Here is a 17929-nt window from a genome sequence, read left to right as displayed (position 1 = left end):
GGTGCTTCTCTTGCTGCTCTCTTTTTTATGAATGTAAGCTACATTTTGGCTACCAATCTTTGGCCACCCCAGTTTTTATCCTACCAATCTTGGCTATATAAAATATAGCTGAATATAAATAATAAGAATATTCTAAATATATGCTGTACTACATAATATGTAGAATACTCTTTATCTGTATTTACATGGAAATCAACTTTTACATGATACTAGTTTAGCATTTTCCAGGAAAAGTCTGAAAAATATTTAATAATGTTCTTCCTAAATTTGATTCGATCCGCGTACATGCTAAAAGAGTTCGGTATTGGCTTCAAACCGATAATCTAGAGAAAACATTTGTACCACTAAATATGACAAAAGTGAGCAAATAAGTATGAAAATATTGTACAATTTGATCATGGTCCATGTAATTTATAATTTCTTCTTTCTCCTGTATTTCTTTTACTTTAGAAATCTTTTTGTGAGTTTCTTTCTGGGCAAATTAAATAAACGTAGAGATTTTGTATAACTTGAATTTCCCAAAACCTTGGAACGCAATTCACGTTAATTTCTGCTTAGCTCAAAATATCTATATTTCTCAATTACATGAAGAAAAAATAAAGAGATGAGAAATAATAATTGCAGTAAACTTCTATGGCTGTAGCAGCATTGTTGTTTTAGGCCCAATGGCCTGGACCTAACCTAGGTACTAGTAAGTTTCGAGGGGTTACTTGGTATGAGCCAAGAACACTATAAAGGAAGATTGTACCACCGAGAAGAAAACCTACCTGTTCAAGAAAACCATACTTTTGATTAATTTTTGTTCTTGTCCCCTTGTTTAAGGAAAGTCTCGGACAAAAGTGGTTTCAGGATGTCAATCTCTTCTTTGGTTTTGCAATCGCATACTTTGCTTCCCCAAGAGTATGACTCCTTATGATACCTTGCTTCAATCATTCCCAGCTTTCTGTTTCAATTCTTTTTATAATACAGAGGAGAAAAAACTTTTAGCATCATCTTTGGCATTGGTTTTCAATTTTTCTTCTAACATAAAGGTTTTGGGGGAAAAAACAAAAACGGGTTTGCTGTTTGTTTAGGTAAACTTTTTCCATCCATAACAGAAGTTTAGCAGTGATTTCTCACCAATGTTTATATCCTCATATCATGCTTGGAATATGGAAATTCATTTTTCTGCTATTTGACTATAATTCCTCTAATATTATGAGCTCTAGATTTCTTTAATTTCTTTTCTACAAACTGTAGGGTAATTAAGATTTAGAAGGTTTGCTTGGCAAGATCTTCAAAGGCACTCTGTTCCTGGTCAAAGCAAGCAATACAAGATAAAAGGACAACCAGTTGATCAAGAAATGGACTTACAGTATGTGTTTGCTAACTAATCATGTTTTTGAATCCTTGAATATGCTTTTTGAAATGCATTAATTCATTAATTAAGGTTATAGTTTTAACTCGATCATATACAATGTATTGGAACCACAACTGTAAGAGTATTGATAAATATTTTTAATTAAAATCCAAAAGAAAGAATAATTTGGTCAGGGTTAAGAATTTATTGCTCTAAGCTAAAGAATAATTTGGTCATGGTTAAGTATTTATTTCTCTAAGCTATATGCAGAAGAAACAGCTGTGCACGCTGCTAAATCACGGTTCAATATTACTTGGAGGCTAAACGATTCCTTACGTCTTCTCCCACATTCTCAGTACCTTACCAACATGAATTTCCTGCTGTCCAAAACCAAACTTTAAGAACTATACACTTTCACCCCATGATCTAGGCTAATTATTGCTTAGGTTCCCAACGCCATTTGCGGGCCACTTCCCTATTACAGCACATTGTATATATATATGTTGACAATAAATTATGCATCGGCATGATACACATGATTAGACCCTTCTTCTAATAGCTTAAGGTTTTGGAACAATTGGTAACTCAACAATGCATGTAAGAAAACAAGAGATCCCAATCCCTAAGACAATTATTTCCGCAACTTCCCTCCATTTCATGAAAAGGATATTGGAAAGAACTCCCTTAACACTCAGGCTTAAAGCACCCTGCAAAGCCATTTTAGCTTTTTTTTTTTTTTTTTTTTTTTTTTTTTTTTTTCCTCCCTAGTTTGCTCCATGTTTTAGCCGTAGTACTTAGCTGTCAACCAAGTTTCATGAAAAGCCCAGCCATCAATTTCCTTAAACTCTTTAGGATCTACAACACCACCCTCTATATTCTTTTGATCAGGCCTGCTATATTATGTTTTGTATCTATGTAACTCCAATGATCAATTTCCAATTCTTTATTTGAGGATGCAATCCTTAATAATTAACTGTATGAAAAATAATGATTCTACTGCATAATAATTCTTATTTTTATAAACATATAAACATTAAAACACATAAAACAACATATCATTTATATAGGAATTAAAAGATAATAGAAAGACCAATATAAGTCGAGACAAGAATTTAATTCTCTGACCTTAAGAAAACAATTTTTGCCCCTCATTGGTGCGGAACGGTCTTCTCAATGACAAATGTTTCCCAGGCGATAACGACTTTCTTCAGAGAATAGCAGAACTTTAAATCCTTAGAAACAGCAAACAAATTTTGTGCACACTCTCTCTTTATGAAAATGAATGAAACCCAATAATTTTTCCTACCTGTCTATATATCTTTTAACTGTAGAAAATCAATAATATAAATAGATAAGGTTTGCATCTATTGGTGAATAACACTTTACGTTCCAAATGTAAGTAAACTTTTCATCCTAAAGTTGTCTTTTTCCATAGAAACATTGTATCCCACTTTAAATAAATAACCCAATTAATTTGTGATCAAATAATTAATTAAACATAATAATTTCGATTCACATAAAATTCATTATTAAATTTCCTGTATACAGGAACTTCCTTTTGGAGCTTGAAACCCTGATTGACAAACATTTAAAGTGTAACACAAACACCAAAGAGAATATGAAATTTCTCGAGAGAAGTTTACAAGAGCTAAATAACCAAAAGGAAGGTATAGATCAGAAAATTTATGCCGAGTATCTTTCAGGAACACAAGAAAAAGAAGAAGTCAGAAACTGGTTAAACAATGTTCAATCAATCAACAGTGAAATACAAAGTATTAAGGAAGAGCTTGGAAGAAAGAAATATCTATCGTGTGAAGATCTTGGAAAACTTGTTGACAAAAAGATAGTAGAAGCTCAGGAACTCCTGCAGAAAGGTAGTTACCACAGAGGGATCATCGATAAGAAGAATTTTAAGTACATCATCCTTGGTGGTGGTGTTGCAGCTGGATATGCAGCAATGGAGTTTACCAGACAAGGACTCCAGCCAGGGGAGCTAGCAATTATTTCCAAAGAAGCTGTAGCACCTTATGAACGTCCTGCACTTAGTAAGTCATATCTATTCCCAAATGAACCTGCAAGACTTCCAAGTTTCCATGTCTGTGCTGGAAGTGGAGGAGAGAGACTACTTCCGAAGTGGTACGAGGAAAAAGGGATTGAATTGATCCTTGGAACAGAAATAGTAAAAGCAAATCTTGCATCAAAGACTCTCATCAGTGCATCTGGAAAAATCTATGCATATCAAATTTTGATCATTGCAACTGGTTCCACAGCAGTTAAGTTGACAGATTTCGGTGTACAAGGAGCGGATGCCAAAAATATCTGTTACTTGAGAGAAATAAGTGATGCTGATAAGCTTGTAGAAACAATTAAAACAAAGCAGAAAGGAAAGGCAGTAGTGATTGGAGGTGGATACATCGGTCTTGAAGTTGGAGCAGCTATGAGAATCAACGAGTTCGATGTTAGCATGGTATACCCTGAACCATGGTGCATGGCTGGGCTTTTCACTCCGGCCATTGCTTCTTTCTATGAGGGCTACTACGCTAACAAAGGAGTTAAAATTATCAAAGGCACAGTAGCAGTTGGATTTGAGGCTGACTCTAATGGACAAGTAAAGACGGTGAAACTGAAGAATGGTGAGGTGCTACAAGCCGACATTGTTGTTGTAGGTGTTGGGGGAAGTCCGGTAACTGCATTATTCAAAGGACAGGTTGAGGAGGAAAAAGGTGGTATCAAAACTGATGGTTTCTTCAGAACAAGCGTCCAAGAAGTGTATGCTGTTGGAGATGTAGCTACTTTCCCTATGAAATTGTACAGTGACATGAGAAGAGTTGAACATGTTGATCATGCTCGTAAATCAGCACAGCAAGCTGTGAAGGCTATCAAGGCAAGTGAAGATGGTAAATCCATTCAGGAGTATGACTACCTTCCTTTCTTCTATTCGCGTTTCTTCGATCTTTCATGGGTTTTTTATGGAGACAATGTTGGAGAACCGGTGTTGTTTCAGGATATTCAAGATAATTCCACCACCAGGCCATCATCTACAAAACCCAAGTTTGGAACATATTGGATCCACAATGGAAAGGTGGTTGGAGCTTTCTTGGAAGGAGGAACTGCTGAAGAAAACAAAGGAATTGCCAAAATTGCTTGGCTCCAACCTGAGGCTAAGACAGATCTACTTGAGAAAATTGGGATGCTAATTGCTGGTTTGTATGGCTCAGATAAGCCTCTGTCTTGCAGTATAATTTGAGAGTAGTAGTAATTAATATTTATTCTACTTTTCAGAATTGCTGATTACTCTCCAATATATTTATGAACATATATTGTACCTATAAAGTCTGTACTCGTATGCTAAAATGTCCAATAAAATACAATTGTTTTATTTTAAGTGCTACTCTCTTACCAACTGTAAGGCCAAAATTTGAGTACTTTTAAAATTTTAAAAATACTATAAGAAAGAAAGAAAAAAAAAAAAAAGGGATATTATATATAATATTAATATTAAGATACATTTTAAGTAGAAAGTGAAAACAATCTACCAAATATGTACTATAGCAAAATGCAACAAATTAAAATTTACATGTTTAAATTGAAATATTTTAAACTTAAAGACTGAAAGTGTAATTTCCCCCAAACTAGAGGGAACTAAATTGTAATTATTCCTACATATTATATAGGTATTGGTGCTTCTCTTGCTGCTCTCTTTTTCATCAATGTAAGCTACATTTTTGTTACAATCTTTGGCCACCCGAGTTTTTATCCTACCAATCTTGGCTATATAAAATATAGCCGAATATAAATAATAAGAATATTCTAAATATATGCTGTACTACATAATATGTAGAATACTCTTATCTGTATTTACATGGAAATCAACTTTTACATGATACTAGTTTAGCATTTTCCAGGAAAAGTCTGAAAAATATTTAATAATGTTCTTCCTAAATTTGATGCGATCCGCGTACATGCTAAAAGAGTTCGGTATTGGCTTCAAACCGATAATCTAGAGAAAACATTTGTACCACTAAATATGACAAAAGTGAGCAAATAAGTATGAAAATATTGTACAATTTGATCATGGTCCATGTAATTTATAATTTCTTGTTTCTCCTGTATTTCTTTTACTTTAGAAATCTTTTTGTGAGTTTCTTTCTGGGCAAATTAAATAAACGTAGAGATTTTGTATAACTTGAATTTCCCAAAACCTTGGAACGCAATTCACGTTAATTTCTGCTTAGCTCAAAATATCTATATTTCTCAATTACATGAAGAAAAAATAAAGAGATGAGAAATAATAATTGCAGTAAACTTCTATGGCTGTAGCAGCATTGTTGTTTTAGGCCCAATGGCCTGGACCTAACCTAGGTACTAGTAAGTTTCGAGGGGTTACTTGGTATGAGCCAAGAACACTATAAAGGAAGATTGTACCACCGAGAAGAAAACCTACCTGTTCAAGAAAACCATACTTTTGATTAATTTTTGTTCTTGTCCCCTTGTTTAAGGAAAGTCTCGGACAAAAGTGGTTTCAGGATGTCAATCTCTTCTTTGGTTTTGCAATCGCATACTTTGCTTCCCCAAGAGTATGACTCCTTATGATACCTTGCTTCAATCATTCCCAGCTTTCTGTTTCAATTCTTTTTATAATACAGAGGAGAAAAAACTTTTAGCATCATCTTTGGCATTGGTTTTCAGTTTTTCTTCTAACATAAAGGTTTTGGGGGAAAAAACAAAAACGGGTTTGCTGTTTGTTTAGGTAAACTTTTTCCATCCATAACAGAAGTTTAGCAGTGATTTCTCACCAATGTTTATATCCTCATATCATGCTTGGAATATGGAAATTCATTTTTCTGCTATTTGACTATAATTCCTCTAATATTATGAGCTCTAGATTTCTTTAATTTCTTTTCTACAAACTGTAGGGTAATTAAGATTTAGAAGGTTTGCTTGGCAAGATCTTCAAAGGCACTCTGTTCCTGGTCAAAGCAAGCAATACAAGATAAAAGGACAACCAGTTGATCAAGAAATGGACTTACAGTATGTGTTTGCTAACTAATCATGTTTTTGAATCCTTGAATATGCTTTTTGAAATGCATTAATTCATTAATTAAGGTTATAGTTTTAACTCGATCATATACAATGTATTGGAACCACAACTGTAAGAGTATTGATAAATATTTTTAATTAAAATCCAAAAGAAAGAATAATTTGGTCAGGGTTAAGAATTTATTGCTCTAAGCTAAAGAATAATTTGGTCATGGTTAAGTATTTATTTCTCTAAGCTATATGCAGAAGAAACAGCTGTGCACGCTGCTAAATCACGGTTCAATATTACTTGGAGGCTAAACGATTCCTTACGTCTTCTCCCACATTCTCAGTACCTTACCAACATGAATTTCCTGCTGTCCAAAACCAAACTTTAAGAACTATACACTTTCACCCCATGATCTAGGCTAATTATTGCTTAGGTTCCCAACGCCATTTGTGGGCCACTTCCCTATTACAGCACATTGTATATATATATGTTGACAATAAATTATGCATCGGCATGATACACATGATTAGACCCTTCTTCTAATAGCTTAAGGTTTTGGAACAATTGGTAACTCAACAATGCATGTAAGAAAACAAGAGATCCCAATCCCTAAGACAATTATTTCCGCAACTTCCCTCCATTTCATGAAAAGGATATTGGAAAGAACTCCCTTAACACTCAGGCTTAAAGCACCCTGCAAAGCCATTTTAGCTTTTTTTTTTTTTTTTTTTTTTTTTTTTCCTCCCTAGTTTGCTCCATGTTTTAGCCGTAGTACTTAGCTGTCAACCAAGTTTCATGAAAAGCCCAGCCATCAATTTCCTTAAACTCTTTAGGATCTACAACACCACCCTCTATATTCTTTTGATCAGGCCTGCTATATTTTGTTTTGTATCTATGTAACTCCAATGATCAATTTCCAATTCTTTATTTGAGGATGCAATCCTTAATAATTAACTGTATGAAAAATAAGGATTCTACTGCATAATAATTCTCATTTTTATAAACATATAAACATTAAAACACATAAAACAACATATCATTTATATAGGAATTAAAAGATAATAGAAAGACCAATATAAGTCGAGACAAGAATTTAATTCTCTGACTTTAAGAAAACAATTTTTGCCCCTCATTGGTGCGGAACGGTCTTCTCAATGACAAATGTTTCCCAGGCGATAACGACTTTCTTCAGAGAATAGCAGAACTTTAAATCCTTAGAAACAGCAAACAAATTTTGTGCACACTCTCTCTTTATGAAAATGAATGAAAGCCAATTATTTTTCCTACCTGTCTATATATCTTTTAACTGTAGAAAATCAATAATATAAATAGATAAGGTTTGCATCTATTGGTGAATAACACTTTACGTTCCAAATGTAAGTAAACTTTTCATCCTAAAGTTGTCTTTTTCCATAGAAACATTGTATCCCACTTTAAATAAATAACCCAATTAATTTGTGATCAAATAATTAATTAAACATAATAATTTCGATTCACATAAAATTCATTATTAAATTTCCTGTATACAGGAACTTCCTTTTGGAGCTTGAAACCCTGATTGACAAATATTTAAAGTGTAACACAAACACCAAAGAGAATATGAAATTTCTCGAGAGAAGTTTACAAGAGCTAAATAACCAAAAGGAAGGTATAGATCAGAAAATTTATGCCGAGTATCTTTCAGGAACACAAGAAAAAGAAGAAGTCAGAAACTGGTTAAACAATGTTCAATCAATCAACAGTGAAATACAAAGTATTAAGGAAGAGCTTGGAAGAAAGAAATATCTATCGTGTGAAGATCTTGGAAAACTTGTTGACAAAAAGATAGTAGAAGCTCAGGAACTCCTGCAGAAAGGTAGTTACCACAGAGGGATCATCGATAAGAAGAATTTTAAGTACATCATCCTTGGTGGTGGTGTTGCAGCTGGATATGCAGCAATGGAGTTTACCAGACAAGGACTCCAGCCAGGGGAGCTAGCAATTATTTCCAAAGAAGCTGTAGCACCTTATGAACGTCCTGCACTTAGTAAGTCATATCTATTCCCAAATGAACCTGCAAGACTTCCAAGTTTCCATGTCTGTGCTGGAAGTGGAGGAGAGAGACTACTTCCGAAGTGGTACGAGGAAAAAGGGATTGAATTGATCCTTGGAACAGAAATAGTAAAAGCAAATCTTGCATCAAAGACTCTCATCAGTGCATCTGGAAAAATCTATGCATATCAAATTTTGATCATTGCAACTGGTTCCACAGCAGTTAAGTTGACAGATTTCGGTGTACAAGGAGCGGATGCCAAAAATATCTGTTACTTGAGAGAAATAAGTGATGCTGATAAGCTTGTAGAAACAATTAAAACAAAGCAGAAAGGAAAGGCAGTAGTGATTGGAGCTGGATACATCGGCCTTGAAGTTGGAGCAGCTATGACAATCAACGAGTTCGATGTTAGCATGGTATACCCTGAACCATGGTGCATGGCTGGGCTTTTCACTCCGGCCATTGCTTCTTTCTATGAGGGCTACTACGCTAACAAAGGAGTTAAAATTATCAAAGGTACAGTTGCAGTTGGATTTGAGGCTGACTCTAATGGACAAGTAAAGACGGTGAAACTGAAGAATGGTGAGGTGCTACAAGCCGACATTGTTGTTGTAGGTGTTGGGGGAAGTCCGGTAACTGCATTATTCAAAGGACAGGTTGAGGAGGAAAAAGGTGGTATCAAAACTGATGGTTTCTTCAGAACAAGCGTCCAAGAAGTGTATGCTGTTGGAGATGTAGCTACTTTCCCTATGAAATTGTACAGTGACATGAGAAGAGTTGAACATGTTGATCATGCTCGTAAATCAGCACAGCAAGCTGTGAAGGCTATCAAGGCAAGTGAAGATGGTAAATCCATTCAGGAGTATGACTACCTTCCTTTCTTCTATTCGCGTTTCTTCGATCTTTCATGGGTTTTTTATGGAGACAATGTTGGAGAACCAGTGTTGTTTCAGGATATTCAAGATAATTCCACCACCAGGCCATCATCTACAAAACCCAAGTTTGGAACATATTGGATCCACAATGGAAAGGTGGTTGGAGCTTTCTTGGAAGGAGGAACTGCTGAAGAAAACAAAGGAATTGCCAATATTGCATGGCTCCAACCTGAGGCTAAGGAAGATCTACTTGAGAAAATTGGGATGCTAATTGCTGGTTTGTATGGCTCAGATAAGCCTCTGTCTTGCAGTATAATTTGAGAGTAGTAGTAATTAATATTTATTCTACTTTTCAGAATTGCTGATTACTCTCCAATGTATTTATGAAGATATATTGTACCTATAAAGTCTGTACTCGTATGCTAAAATGTCCAATAAAATACAATTGTTTTATTTTAAGTGCTACTCTCTTACCAACTGTAAGGCCAAAATTTGAGTACTTTTAAAATTTTAAAAATACTATAAGAAAGAAAGAAAAAAAAAAAAAAGGGATATTATATATAATATTAATATTAAGATACATTTTAAGTAGAAAGTGAAAACAATCTACCAAATATGTACCATAGCAAAATGCAACAAATTAAAATTTACATGTTTAAATTGAAATATTTTAAACTTAAAGACTGAAAGTGTAATTTCCCCCAAACTAGAGGGAACTAAATTGTAATTATTCCTACATATTATATAGGTATTGGTGCTTCTCTTGCTGCTCTCTTTTTTATTAATGTAAGCTACATTTTTGCTACCAATCTTTGGCCACCCCAGTTTTTATCCTACCAATCTTGGCTATATAAAATATAGCTGAATATAAATAATAAGAATATTCTAAATATATGCTGTACTACATAATATGTAGAATACTCTTATCTGTATTTACATGGAAATCAACTTTTACATGATACTAGTTTAGCATTTTCCAGGAAAAGTCTGAAAAATATTTAATAATGTTCTTCCTAAATTTGATTCGATCCGCGTACATGCTAAAAGAGTTCGGTATTGGCTTCAAACCGATAATCTAGAGAAAACATTTGTACCACTAAATATGACAAAAGTGAGCAAATAAGTATGAAAATTGTAGCACCGAGAAGAAAACCTAACTGTTCAAGAAAACCATACTTTTGATTAATTTTTGTTCTTGTCCCCTTGTTTAAGGAAAGTCTATGACAAAAGTGGTTTCAGGATGTCAATCTCTTCTTTGGTTTTGCAATCGCATACTTTGCTTCCCCAAGAGTATGACTCCTTATGATACCTTGCTTCAATCATTCCCAGCTTTCTGTTTCAATTCTTTTTATAATACAGAGGAGAAAAAACTTTTAGCATCATCTTTGGCATTGGTTTTCAATTTTTCTTCTAACATAAAGGTTTTGGGGGAAAAAACAAAAACGGGTTTGCTGTTTGTTTAGGTAAACTTTTTCCATCCATAACAGAAGTTTAGCAGTGATTTCTCACCAACGTTTATATCCTCATATCATGCTTGGAATATGGAAATTCATTTTTCTGCTATTTGACTATAATTCCTCTAATATTATGAGCTCTAGATTTCTTTAATTTCTTTTCTACAAACTGTAGGGTAATTAAGATTTAGAAGGTTTGCTTGGCAAGATCTTCAAAGGCACTCTGTTCCTGGTCAAAGCAAGCAATACAAGATAAAAGGACAACCAGTTGATCAAGAAATGGACTTACAGTATGTGTTTGCTAACTAATCATGTTTTTGCATCCTTGAATATGCTTTTTGAAATGCATTAATTCATTAATTAAGGTTATAGTTTTAACACGATCATATACAATGTATTGGAACCACAACTGTAAGAGTATTGATAAATATTTTTAATTAAAATCCAAAAGAAAGAATAATTTGGTCACGGTTAAGAATTTATTGCTCTAAGCTAAAGAATAATTTGGTAATGGTTAAGTATTTATTTCTCTAAGCTATATGCAGAAGAAACAGCTGTGGACGCTGCTAAATCACGGTTCAATATTACTTGGACGCTAAACGATTCCGTACATCTTCTCCCACATTCTCAGTACCTTACCAACATGAATTTCCTGATGTCCAAAACCAAACTGTAAGAACTATACACTTTCACCCCATGATCTAGGCTAATTAATGCTTAGGTTCCCAACGCCACTTGCGAGCCACTTCCCCATTACAGCACATTGTATATATATATATATGTTGACAATAAATTATGCATCGACATGATACACATGATTAGACCCTTCTTCTAATAGCTTAAGGTTTTGGAACAATTGGTAACTCAACAATGCCTGTAAGAAAACAAGAGATCCTAATCCCTAAGACAATTATTTCCGCAACTTCCCTCCATTTCATGAAAAGGATGTTGGAAAGAACTCCCTTAACACTTAGGCTTAAAGCACCCTGAAAAGCCATTTTAGCTTTTTTTTTTTTTTTTTTTTTCTCCCCCTAGTTTGCTCCATGTTTTAGCCGTAGTAATTAGCTGTCAACCAAGTTTCATGAACTTCCTTTTGAAGCTTGAAACCCTGATTGACAAATATTTAAAGTGTGACACAAACACCAAAGAGAATATGAAATTTCTCCAGAGAATTTTACAAGAGCTAAATAACCAAAAGGAAGGTATAGATCAGAAAATTTATGCCGAGTATCTTTCAGGAACACAAGAAAAAGAAGAATTCAGAAACTGGTTAAACAATGTTCAATCAATCAACAGTGAAATACAAAGTATTAAGGAAGAGCTTGGAAGAACGAAATATCTATCGTGTGAAGATCTTGGAAAACTTGTTGACAAAAAGATAGTAGAAGCTCAGGAACTCCTGCAGAAAGGTAGTTACCACAGAGGGATCATCGATAAGAAGAATTTTAAGTACATCATCCTTGGTGGTGGTGTTGCAGCTGGATATACAGCAATGGAGTTTACCAGACAAGGACTCCAGCCAGGGGAGGTAGCAATTATTTCCAAAGAAGCTGTAGCACCTTATGAACGTCCTGCACTTAGTAAGTCATATCTATTCCCAAATGAACCTGCAAGACTTCCAAGTTTCCATGTCTGTGTTGGAATTGGAGGAGAGAGACTACTTCCGAAGTGGTACGAGGAAAAAAGGATTGAATTGATCCTTGGAACAGAAATAGTAAAAGCAAATCTTGCATCAAAGACTCTCATCAGTGCATCTGGAAAAATCTATGCATATCAACCTTTGATCATTTCAACTGGTTCCACAGCAGTTAAGTTGACAGATGTTGGTATTCAAGTAGCGGATGCCAAAAATATCTTTTAACTTGAGAGAAATAAGTGATGCTGATAAGCTTGTAGAAACAATGAATATAAAGGAGAAAGGAAAAGTAGTTGTGATTGGAGGCGGATACATTGGTCTTGAAGTTGGAGCAGCTATGAGAATCAACGAGTTCGATGTTAGCATGGTCTACCCTGAACCATGGTGCATTGCTCGGCTTTTCACTCCAGCCATTGCCTCTTTCTATGAAAGCTACTATGCTAACAAAGGAGTTAAACTTATCAAAGGTACAGTTGCAGTTGGATTTGAGGCTGACTCTAATAAACAGGTAAAGACGGTGAAACTGAAGAATCATGGGGTGCTACAAGCCGACATTGTTGTTGTTGGTGTTGGGGGAAGGCCGCTAACTGCATTATTCAAAGGACAGGTTGAGGAGGAAAAAGGTGGTATCAAAACTGATGGTTTCTTTCGAACAAGCATCCAGAAAGTGTATGCTGTTGGAGATGTAGTGATGTAAGATGGAAACAACATCTGAAAACTTATTAGAGAAGAGGAAAAACAGATTCTAAGGCTCAAACATTAATTTGGCATGATCTAGGACAAGATGGGCTTATTTGGGATCTTCAAGGATTTTAGTAGATTAATTTAGTTTCCTATTTTTAATTAGAGTATTTTATTATTTAATTAGGTTTCCTATTATTTTTAATTTTTTAATGTTATTAGTTTCCTTATTTAAATAGGTTTCCTATTATTTTAGTTTCCTAATGTTATTAGATGATTTTTAATATAAATAGGGTTCTTTGTAATTCTTGGAGAAGTTAATCAATATTACAAGAATTTTATGAGATTATTTTCTCTGGTTTTGTGTGATGCAAAACAAACTTACTTAGGTGTGATGCCTAGGGTTTTGGGAGTGATTCCTAATATCAATCTAGTGTGATACTAGAATCCTATCTATTTCTTTTCTATTTTCTTTGTTTCCCTATCTATCCTACATCAGTTTGGTATCAGAGACTGGTTCCAACCCTAGCCGCATAAGCAGTTCCGTCAATAGTAATTCTTTGGCGTGAACAGTAACCCGTAGCGTAAACAGTAACCCTTCGGCGTGAACGGTAATCCGACATGAACAGTGTCCAGTGATCAGATTGTTTATTTGAATTAAGGAATCATGACTACGAGATCTGGAAAGAGTTTTAGAGGTAGAATAATTGACAATCAATTTGAAGAATTATTTATTCGTATGGTCAAACAAGTGGAGTCTTTTAATGTTCAAGTTAGTAATATTGAAGCCCATATATCTCAACCTAGCAGTTCTTCAACTAACAATAAGCGAGATGAGAATCCTGAAGCCAATGATGATAAAAGTCAAGAGAAGCTTCCAGCAAAGACAATTGCTCCAGTGCCTTTCCCTACAGCCCAACAGACACCTAATTGGGTGAGATTGCAATCAACACAAGTGATACGAACCTAGGACGACCTACTCCTAAACCCGTATTATATTAGCCCGGATCTTTAATTAAGTTCAAGTTCTAATAGAATGGACCTCAACCCCTAACCAACCTGTGGTTAGAAACCTTGGTATAATGTAGACGCCACAATAGGGGATGGAAAACCTATTGATAAGTCAAGCTAAAACAATCAATTCTCTAATGATGTTTTAGGTGTTCTCAAAGAACAAAGAGATAATTAATCTCACAAGTATTTTCTTTATCAAATCAAAGTTTAAAGTTATCTTATTAATGAAAAATAAACCTTTAAATAGGCTTTGAAAGAAACAACATAAACCCTAAAAACCCTAGGAAAAACCGGCCACACAATGGAGAATCCTACCTTGGCCGAAACTTTCCTATTCCTAAACTAATTTGGATTAATTAATTCCTTTATTTTGAATTTAGGAATTAATTAATTTACAATGAAAATAATAAAAATAAAAACTTTCCTAAACTTATTTATCCAGAAAATAAATAAATAAAACTTAAAAAGTAAAGGTAGTTTCCTAAAACAAAAAGTAGAATAAAATTAGGAAACTATAATACTAGCTTTTTTGACCAATTTGACTTTGACTATTCTTTGACCAAATTGATCTCCAAATCAGCTTCAATATGTTTTGTAGGATGCCAAATAAGCTTATTGTGAAGTTCCCCACGTTGCCCTTGCTTGGAAGTATGAGAAAAGGTTAATACAGTAAAATACAGTAAAACCCGCGGAGAATACAGCAAATCCGGCCCTTTCCTTCTCCTTGTGCGCAAACCACCTTGTTGGTCGGCTTTGAAGCTGCTTTGGCTGGTTTCTATGACTCATCCTCCATATGAATTGAACCCATAAAGATGGGGTTCCAATTCATACAACCCGGCCTCCTTATTAGCACCAAAAACGTCACCCGACCCTGTTTTGGCTTCTATTGCTTGTATGAGTAAAACAGGCCTTGGTTCTTTAGATGTGGCCAACCCCTCTTGGCTATGACTTATTCCTTGTATGAAGACAGCAAGATTGTCCTTGAACCTCTTGGCTTGGGCCCTAGTGATCGGTCCCACTGTAACATCCCACATCGGTTGGAGAGGGGCACGAAGCGGTCTTTATAAGGCTGTGGATACCTCTCCCTTCAGGACGCGTTTTGTGAGCAAAACCTTGAGGCCAGGGGGGAGAGAGGGTGTGAACCCTGGGCCAAAGAGGACAATATCCTGATGCGGGTGGTCTGGGCTGTTACAGTGGTATCAGAGCCAGGACCCGGATCGGTGTGCCAGCGAGGACGCTGGGCCCCAAGGGGGGAGGATTGTAACATCCCACATCGGTTGGAGAGGGGCACGAAGCGGTCTTTATAAGGCTGTGGATACCTCTCCCTTCAGGACGCGTTTTGTGAGCAAAACCTTGAGGCCAGGGGGGAGAGAGGGTGTGAACCCTGGGCCAAAGAGGACAATATCCTGATGCGGGTGGTCTGGGCTGTTACAGGACTGTCAGGACCCGTCCAAAGTTCCCCACCGGAACCCTAGACAAGCCCTGATCCCAGGGAAACCCTACCGGACCCTTCTGTGGAAGATCCGGCAGAACCTCCCCTAAGGGATGGACTTACCACAAAAGTTCCTGCACTGAAAACACACTTCTATAATTGTTCCCTTATTCCTCCCACAGTACTACGAACTGGTTCCACAAATTTCAGCACTCCAAAATAAAAATACAGTAATCCAGTGCAATACAAATACTTAAGTGTCCCATACAGTATACAGAGCTTTATGAAGTACTACAAAATACAGAATACAGCAAAAGTGAACGAAATATTACAACTGCAGTAAAAGAAGAACAAGGTACTGCGCGAACAAATACAGCGAGGAAGATCAAGTCCGCTCCGAGTGAACACCGACAACCTGGTACCTAGAGGAACGGAATTTAAGAGTGTGAGATGCTAATCATCTCAGTGAGCGACCCTACTACTCTACACTATCATACCACGGTAATAGGTATATAAATAATAATTATTTGGAAATAATAATTTCTCTCAAAGCCCTTACAATTCTCTCAGTTGAAAAGGTTCCCCTTTTAAAACATTTTCACAAAACCCTTTATTCATATTTCCCGAAAACCAAGACATCAATTAAATACCAGAAGCGGTAACAATTATATTTTTCATTAACATTTTATTTTTAAAACACAGTTCTGAAAATCATTTGATGCACCCACTATATACCAGTGGCGCCAACAGTACCCAGCGTCCCAAGGTACCGCCAGACATGAGGTTATAGAAAGAAACCGGCATACGGTCGCGTGGCGTCCCACTGCGCCGCTGCTAACCTGGTGTCCCGGCCAATGGGGGGTGGCCGCCCTCTCCGATGGCATCCACAGGACACCCTCATAATATCAACCGCGCGCTACTCACACCCACCTGCGCGCTAATCACAACCGTGTGCACACTAACCATATCACATATACCATATCACATAATCAGAACACCAGTACGTGCACGGTGCATCTAAAAATCATAAAATCCATAATTTAAATCATAAAACAAATTTCACATTTTTCATAAGCATAGCGGGCATAATCCATCCGCTTGAACCGGGAAATTCTCCACAATTTCCTTATAATTAATACCATAAATCCCATGATTTTCAAATCCACCAACTCCCAAATCCATCAATTCAAATATCCACATTTTTTCCAAGCATAAATAATTCTCAAAATCTCATAATCAAATCTCATAATATTTCATGGGCATATTTTATAAAAATTGAAATCACCAACATAACCAAATATTTTCCTTGAAATATTTGAAATTCAAATCGTGCCCAATTTACCATTAAAACCACACCAATTTCAAAATCCTCAAAACCATAAAATAATTCCACACGGCATAAATTTGTAGAATTCGCATTTTCTTAAATCCAATAAATTCATAAATAATTCTACAATAAATCCAATAAATATTTGGCACATAGAAATTAAATTCCAAATATTTAATTCACACATAATATATTCATCAATTAAATTCCCCAAAATTAATTTGAAGGTGGGTCACTCACCTTGTGCACGTATCTCAATCAAGATCCTCCGCAGGATCGACTCCGCTACTTGCACGTGCACCTAAAACATCCACAGTACCAAAACCACAAATATTAATATTTTATTCGGGTAATCCCCAAATGGGTACCCGAGGAGCGAACACCAAACGATAACTAAAATTTACGAATTATATACCGAATCGAAGCTCGAGTGATGCTAATCACAGATCCGGTCTTAATTTCCGATGATCGTACCCGACGGGGTCGGAATTTTATCGGGAAGCTTTTCGGGTTTCGGCTCTGCAATTCTCCCAAACCGTCGCGAATTGGTGGAAACGGAAGTCGGATTTGGGTTCAGGAGGTCGAACACTGCGGACTGGAGCTGGCCGGAATTTTCGGGGTACTCGCCGGAACAGTGATTTCCGGCGGGCCGCCACGTCATCGGCAACCGTCGCCGGAACAGTAATTTCCGACGGTGGCCGTTTGCTGTGAAATTTTGCAGATTTGTAGATCGTGAGGAGAGCAATCCAACGAGACCGACGGTGAGCAAAACGGAGGTCGGACGGCGGAGAAATCACCGTTTGAAGATTTTTGACCCCTCGCCGGAAAACGCTCCGATCCCGGCGCGTCGGTGGTCCGATGGTCGTGATTTTTGGTGGGTAGGCCGGACTTGAGGAGAGGATCAAGGCTGTCAGGCGCGTGTACTGTTTATCGGCTGGAATAGTGCCGATTCGCGGTGGCCGGCGGTGGAGGGGAAAAATCGCCGCCAAACTTCGGACGTCCGATCCGGGCTCGTCCGGCGGCCGTTCGCCGTGAAATTTGGAGGTTTTGCCGGAAATGAGGTGGGCAAGCTTTCTGTCCGGCGCGTGTACAGTAACTCGGCCGGAACAG

The 17929-nt window shown here is 36.4% G+C and overlaps 2 protein-coding genes, 1 long non-coding RNA gene and 1 pseudogene across 5 annotated transcripts; all 4 read left to right on the top strand.

Moving 5' to 3' along the window:
- Positions 1–766: 766 nt before the first annotated feature.
- Positions 767–4724, top strand: LOC125421739 (monodehydroascorbate reductase, seedling isozyme). Of its 2 annotated transcripts, none has more exons than XM_060816892.1 (3): positions 767–900; positions 1240–1354; positions 2888–4724. In XM_060816892.1, exons 2-3 carry the CDS (start codon positions 1344–1346, stop codon positions 4584–4586), a joined length of 1710 nt encoding a protein of 569 aa, XP_060672875.1. In that variant the 5' UTR covers positions 767–900; positions 1240–1343; the 3' UTR covers positions 4587–4724. The 2 variants fall into 2 exon arrangements, with proteins under 2 accessions (XP_060672875.1, XP_060672874.1); XM_060816891.1 differs by lacking the exon at positions 767–900 and adding an exon at positions 937–1073.
- A 781-nt stretch (positions 4725–5505) lies between these two features.
- Positions 5506–9732, top strand: LOC132799157 (monodehydroascorbate reductase, seedling isozyme-like). Of its 2 annotated transcripts, none has more exons than XM_048471163.2 (3): positions 5506–5916; positions 6256–6370; positions 7898–9732. In XM_048471163.2, exons 2-3 carry the CDS (start codon positions 6360–6362, stop codon positions 9594–9596), a joined length of 1710 nt encoding a protein of 569 aa, XP_048327120.2. In that variant the 5' UTR covers positions 5506–5916; positions 6256–6359; the 3' UTR covers positions 9597–9732. The 2 variants fall into 2 exon arrangements, with proteins under 2 accessions (XP_048327120.2, XP_048327119.2); XM_048471162.2 differs by lacking the exon at positions 5506–5916 and adding an exon at positions 6008–6089.
- A 773-nt stretch (positions 9733–10505) lies between these two features.
- Positions 10506–11019, top strand: LOC125421836 (uncharacterized). Its single transcript, XR_007240199.2, has 2 exons — positions 10506–10738; positions 10905–11019. It is a non-coding gene; the product is annotated as an uncharacterized LOC125421836 (long non-coding RNA).
- An 806-nt stretch (positions 11020–11825) lies between these two features.
- LOC125421813 (monodehydroascorbate reductase, seedling isozyme-like) lies at positions 11826–13172 on the top strand (annotated as a pseudogene).
- Positions 13173–17929: the final 4757 nt, after the last annotated feature.

The sequence above is a fragment of the Ziziphus jujuba genome, chromosome 1 (assembly GCF_031755915.1).
Source record: "Ziziphus jujuba cultivar Dongzao chromosome 1, ASM3175591v1".
Taxonomy (NCBI): Eukaryota; Viridiplantae; Streptophyta; class Magnoliopsida; order Rosales; family Rhamnaceae; genus Ziziphus; species Ziziphus jujuba.
This window is presented reverse-complemented; position numbering and strand designations above follow the sequence as displayed.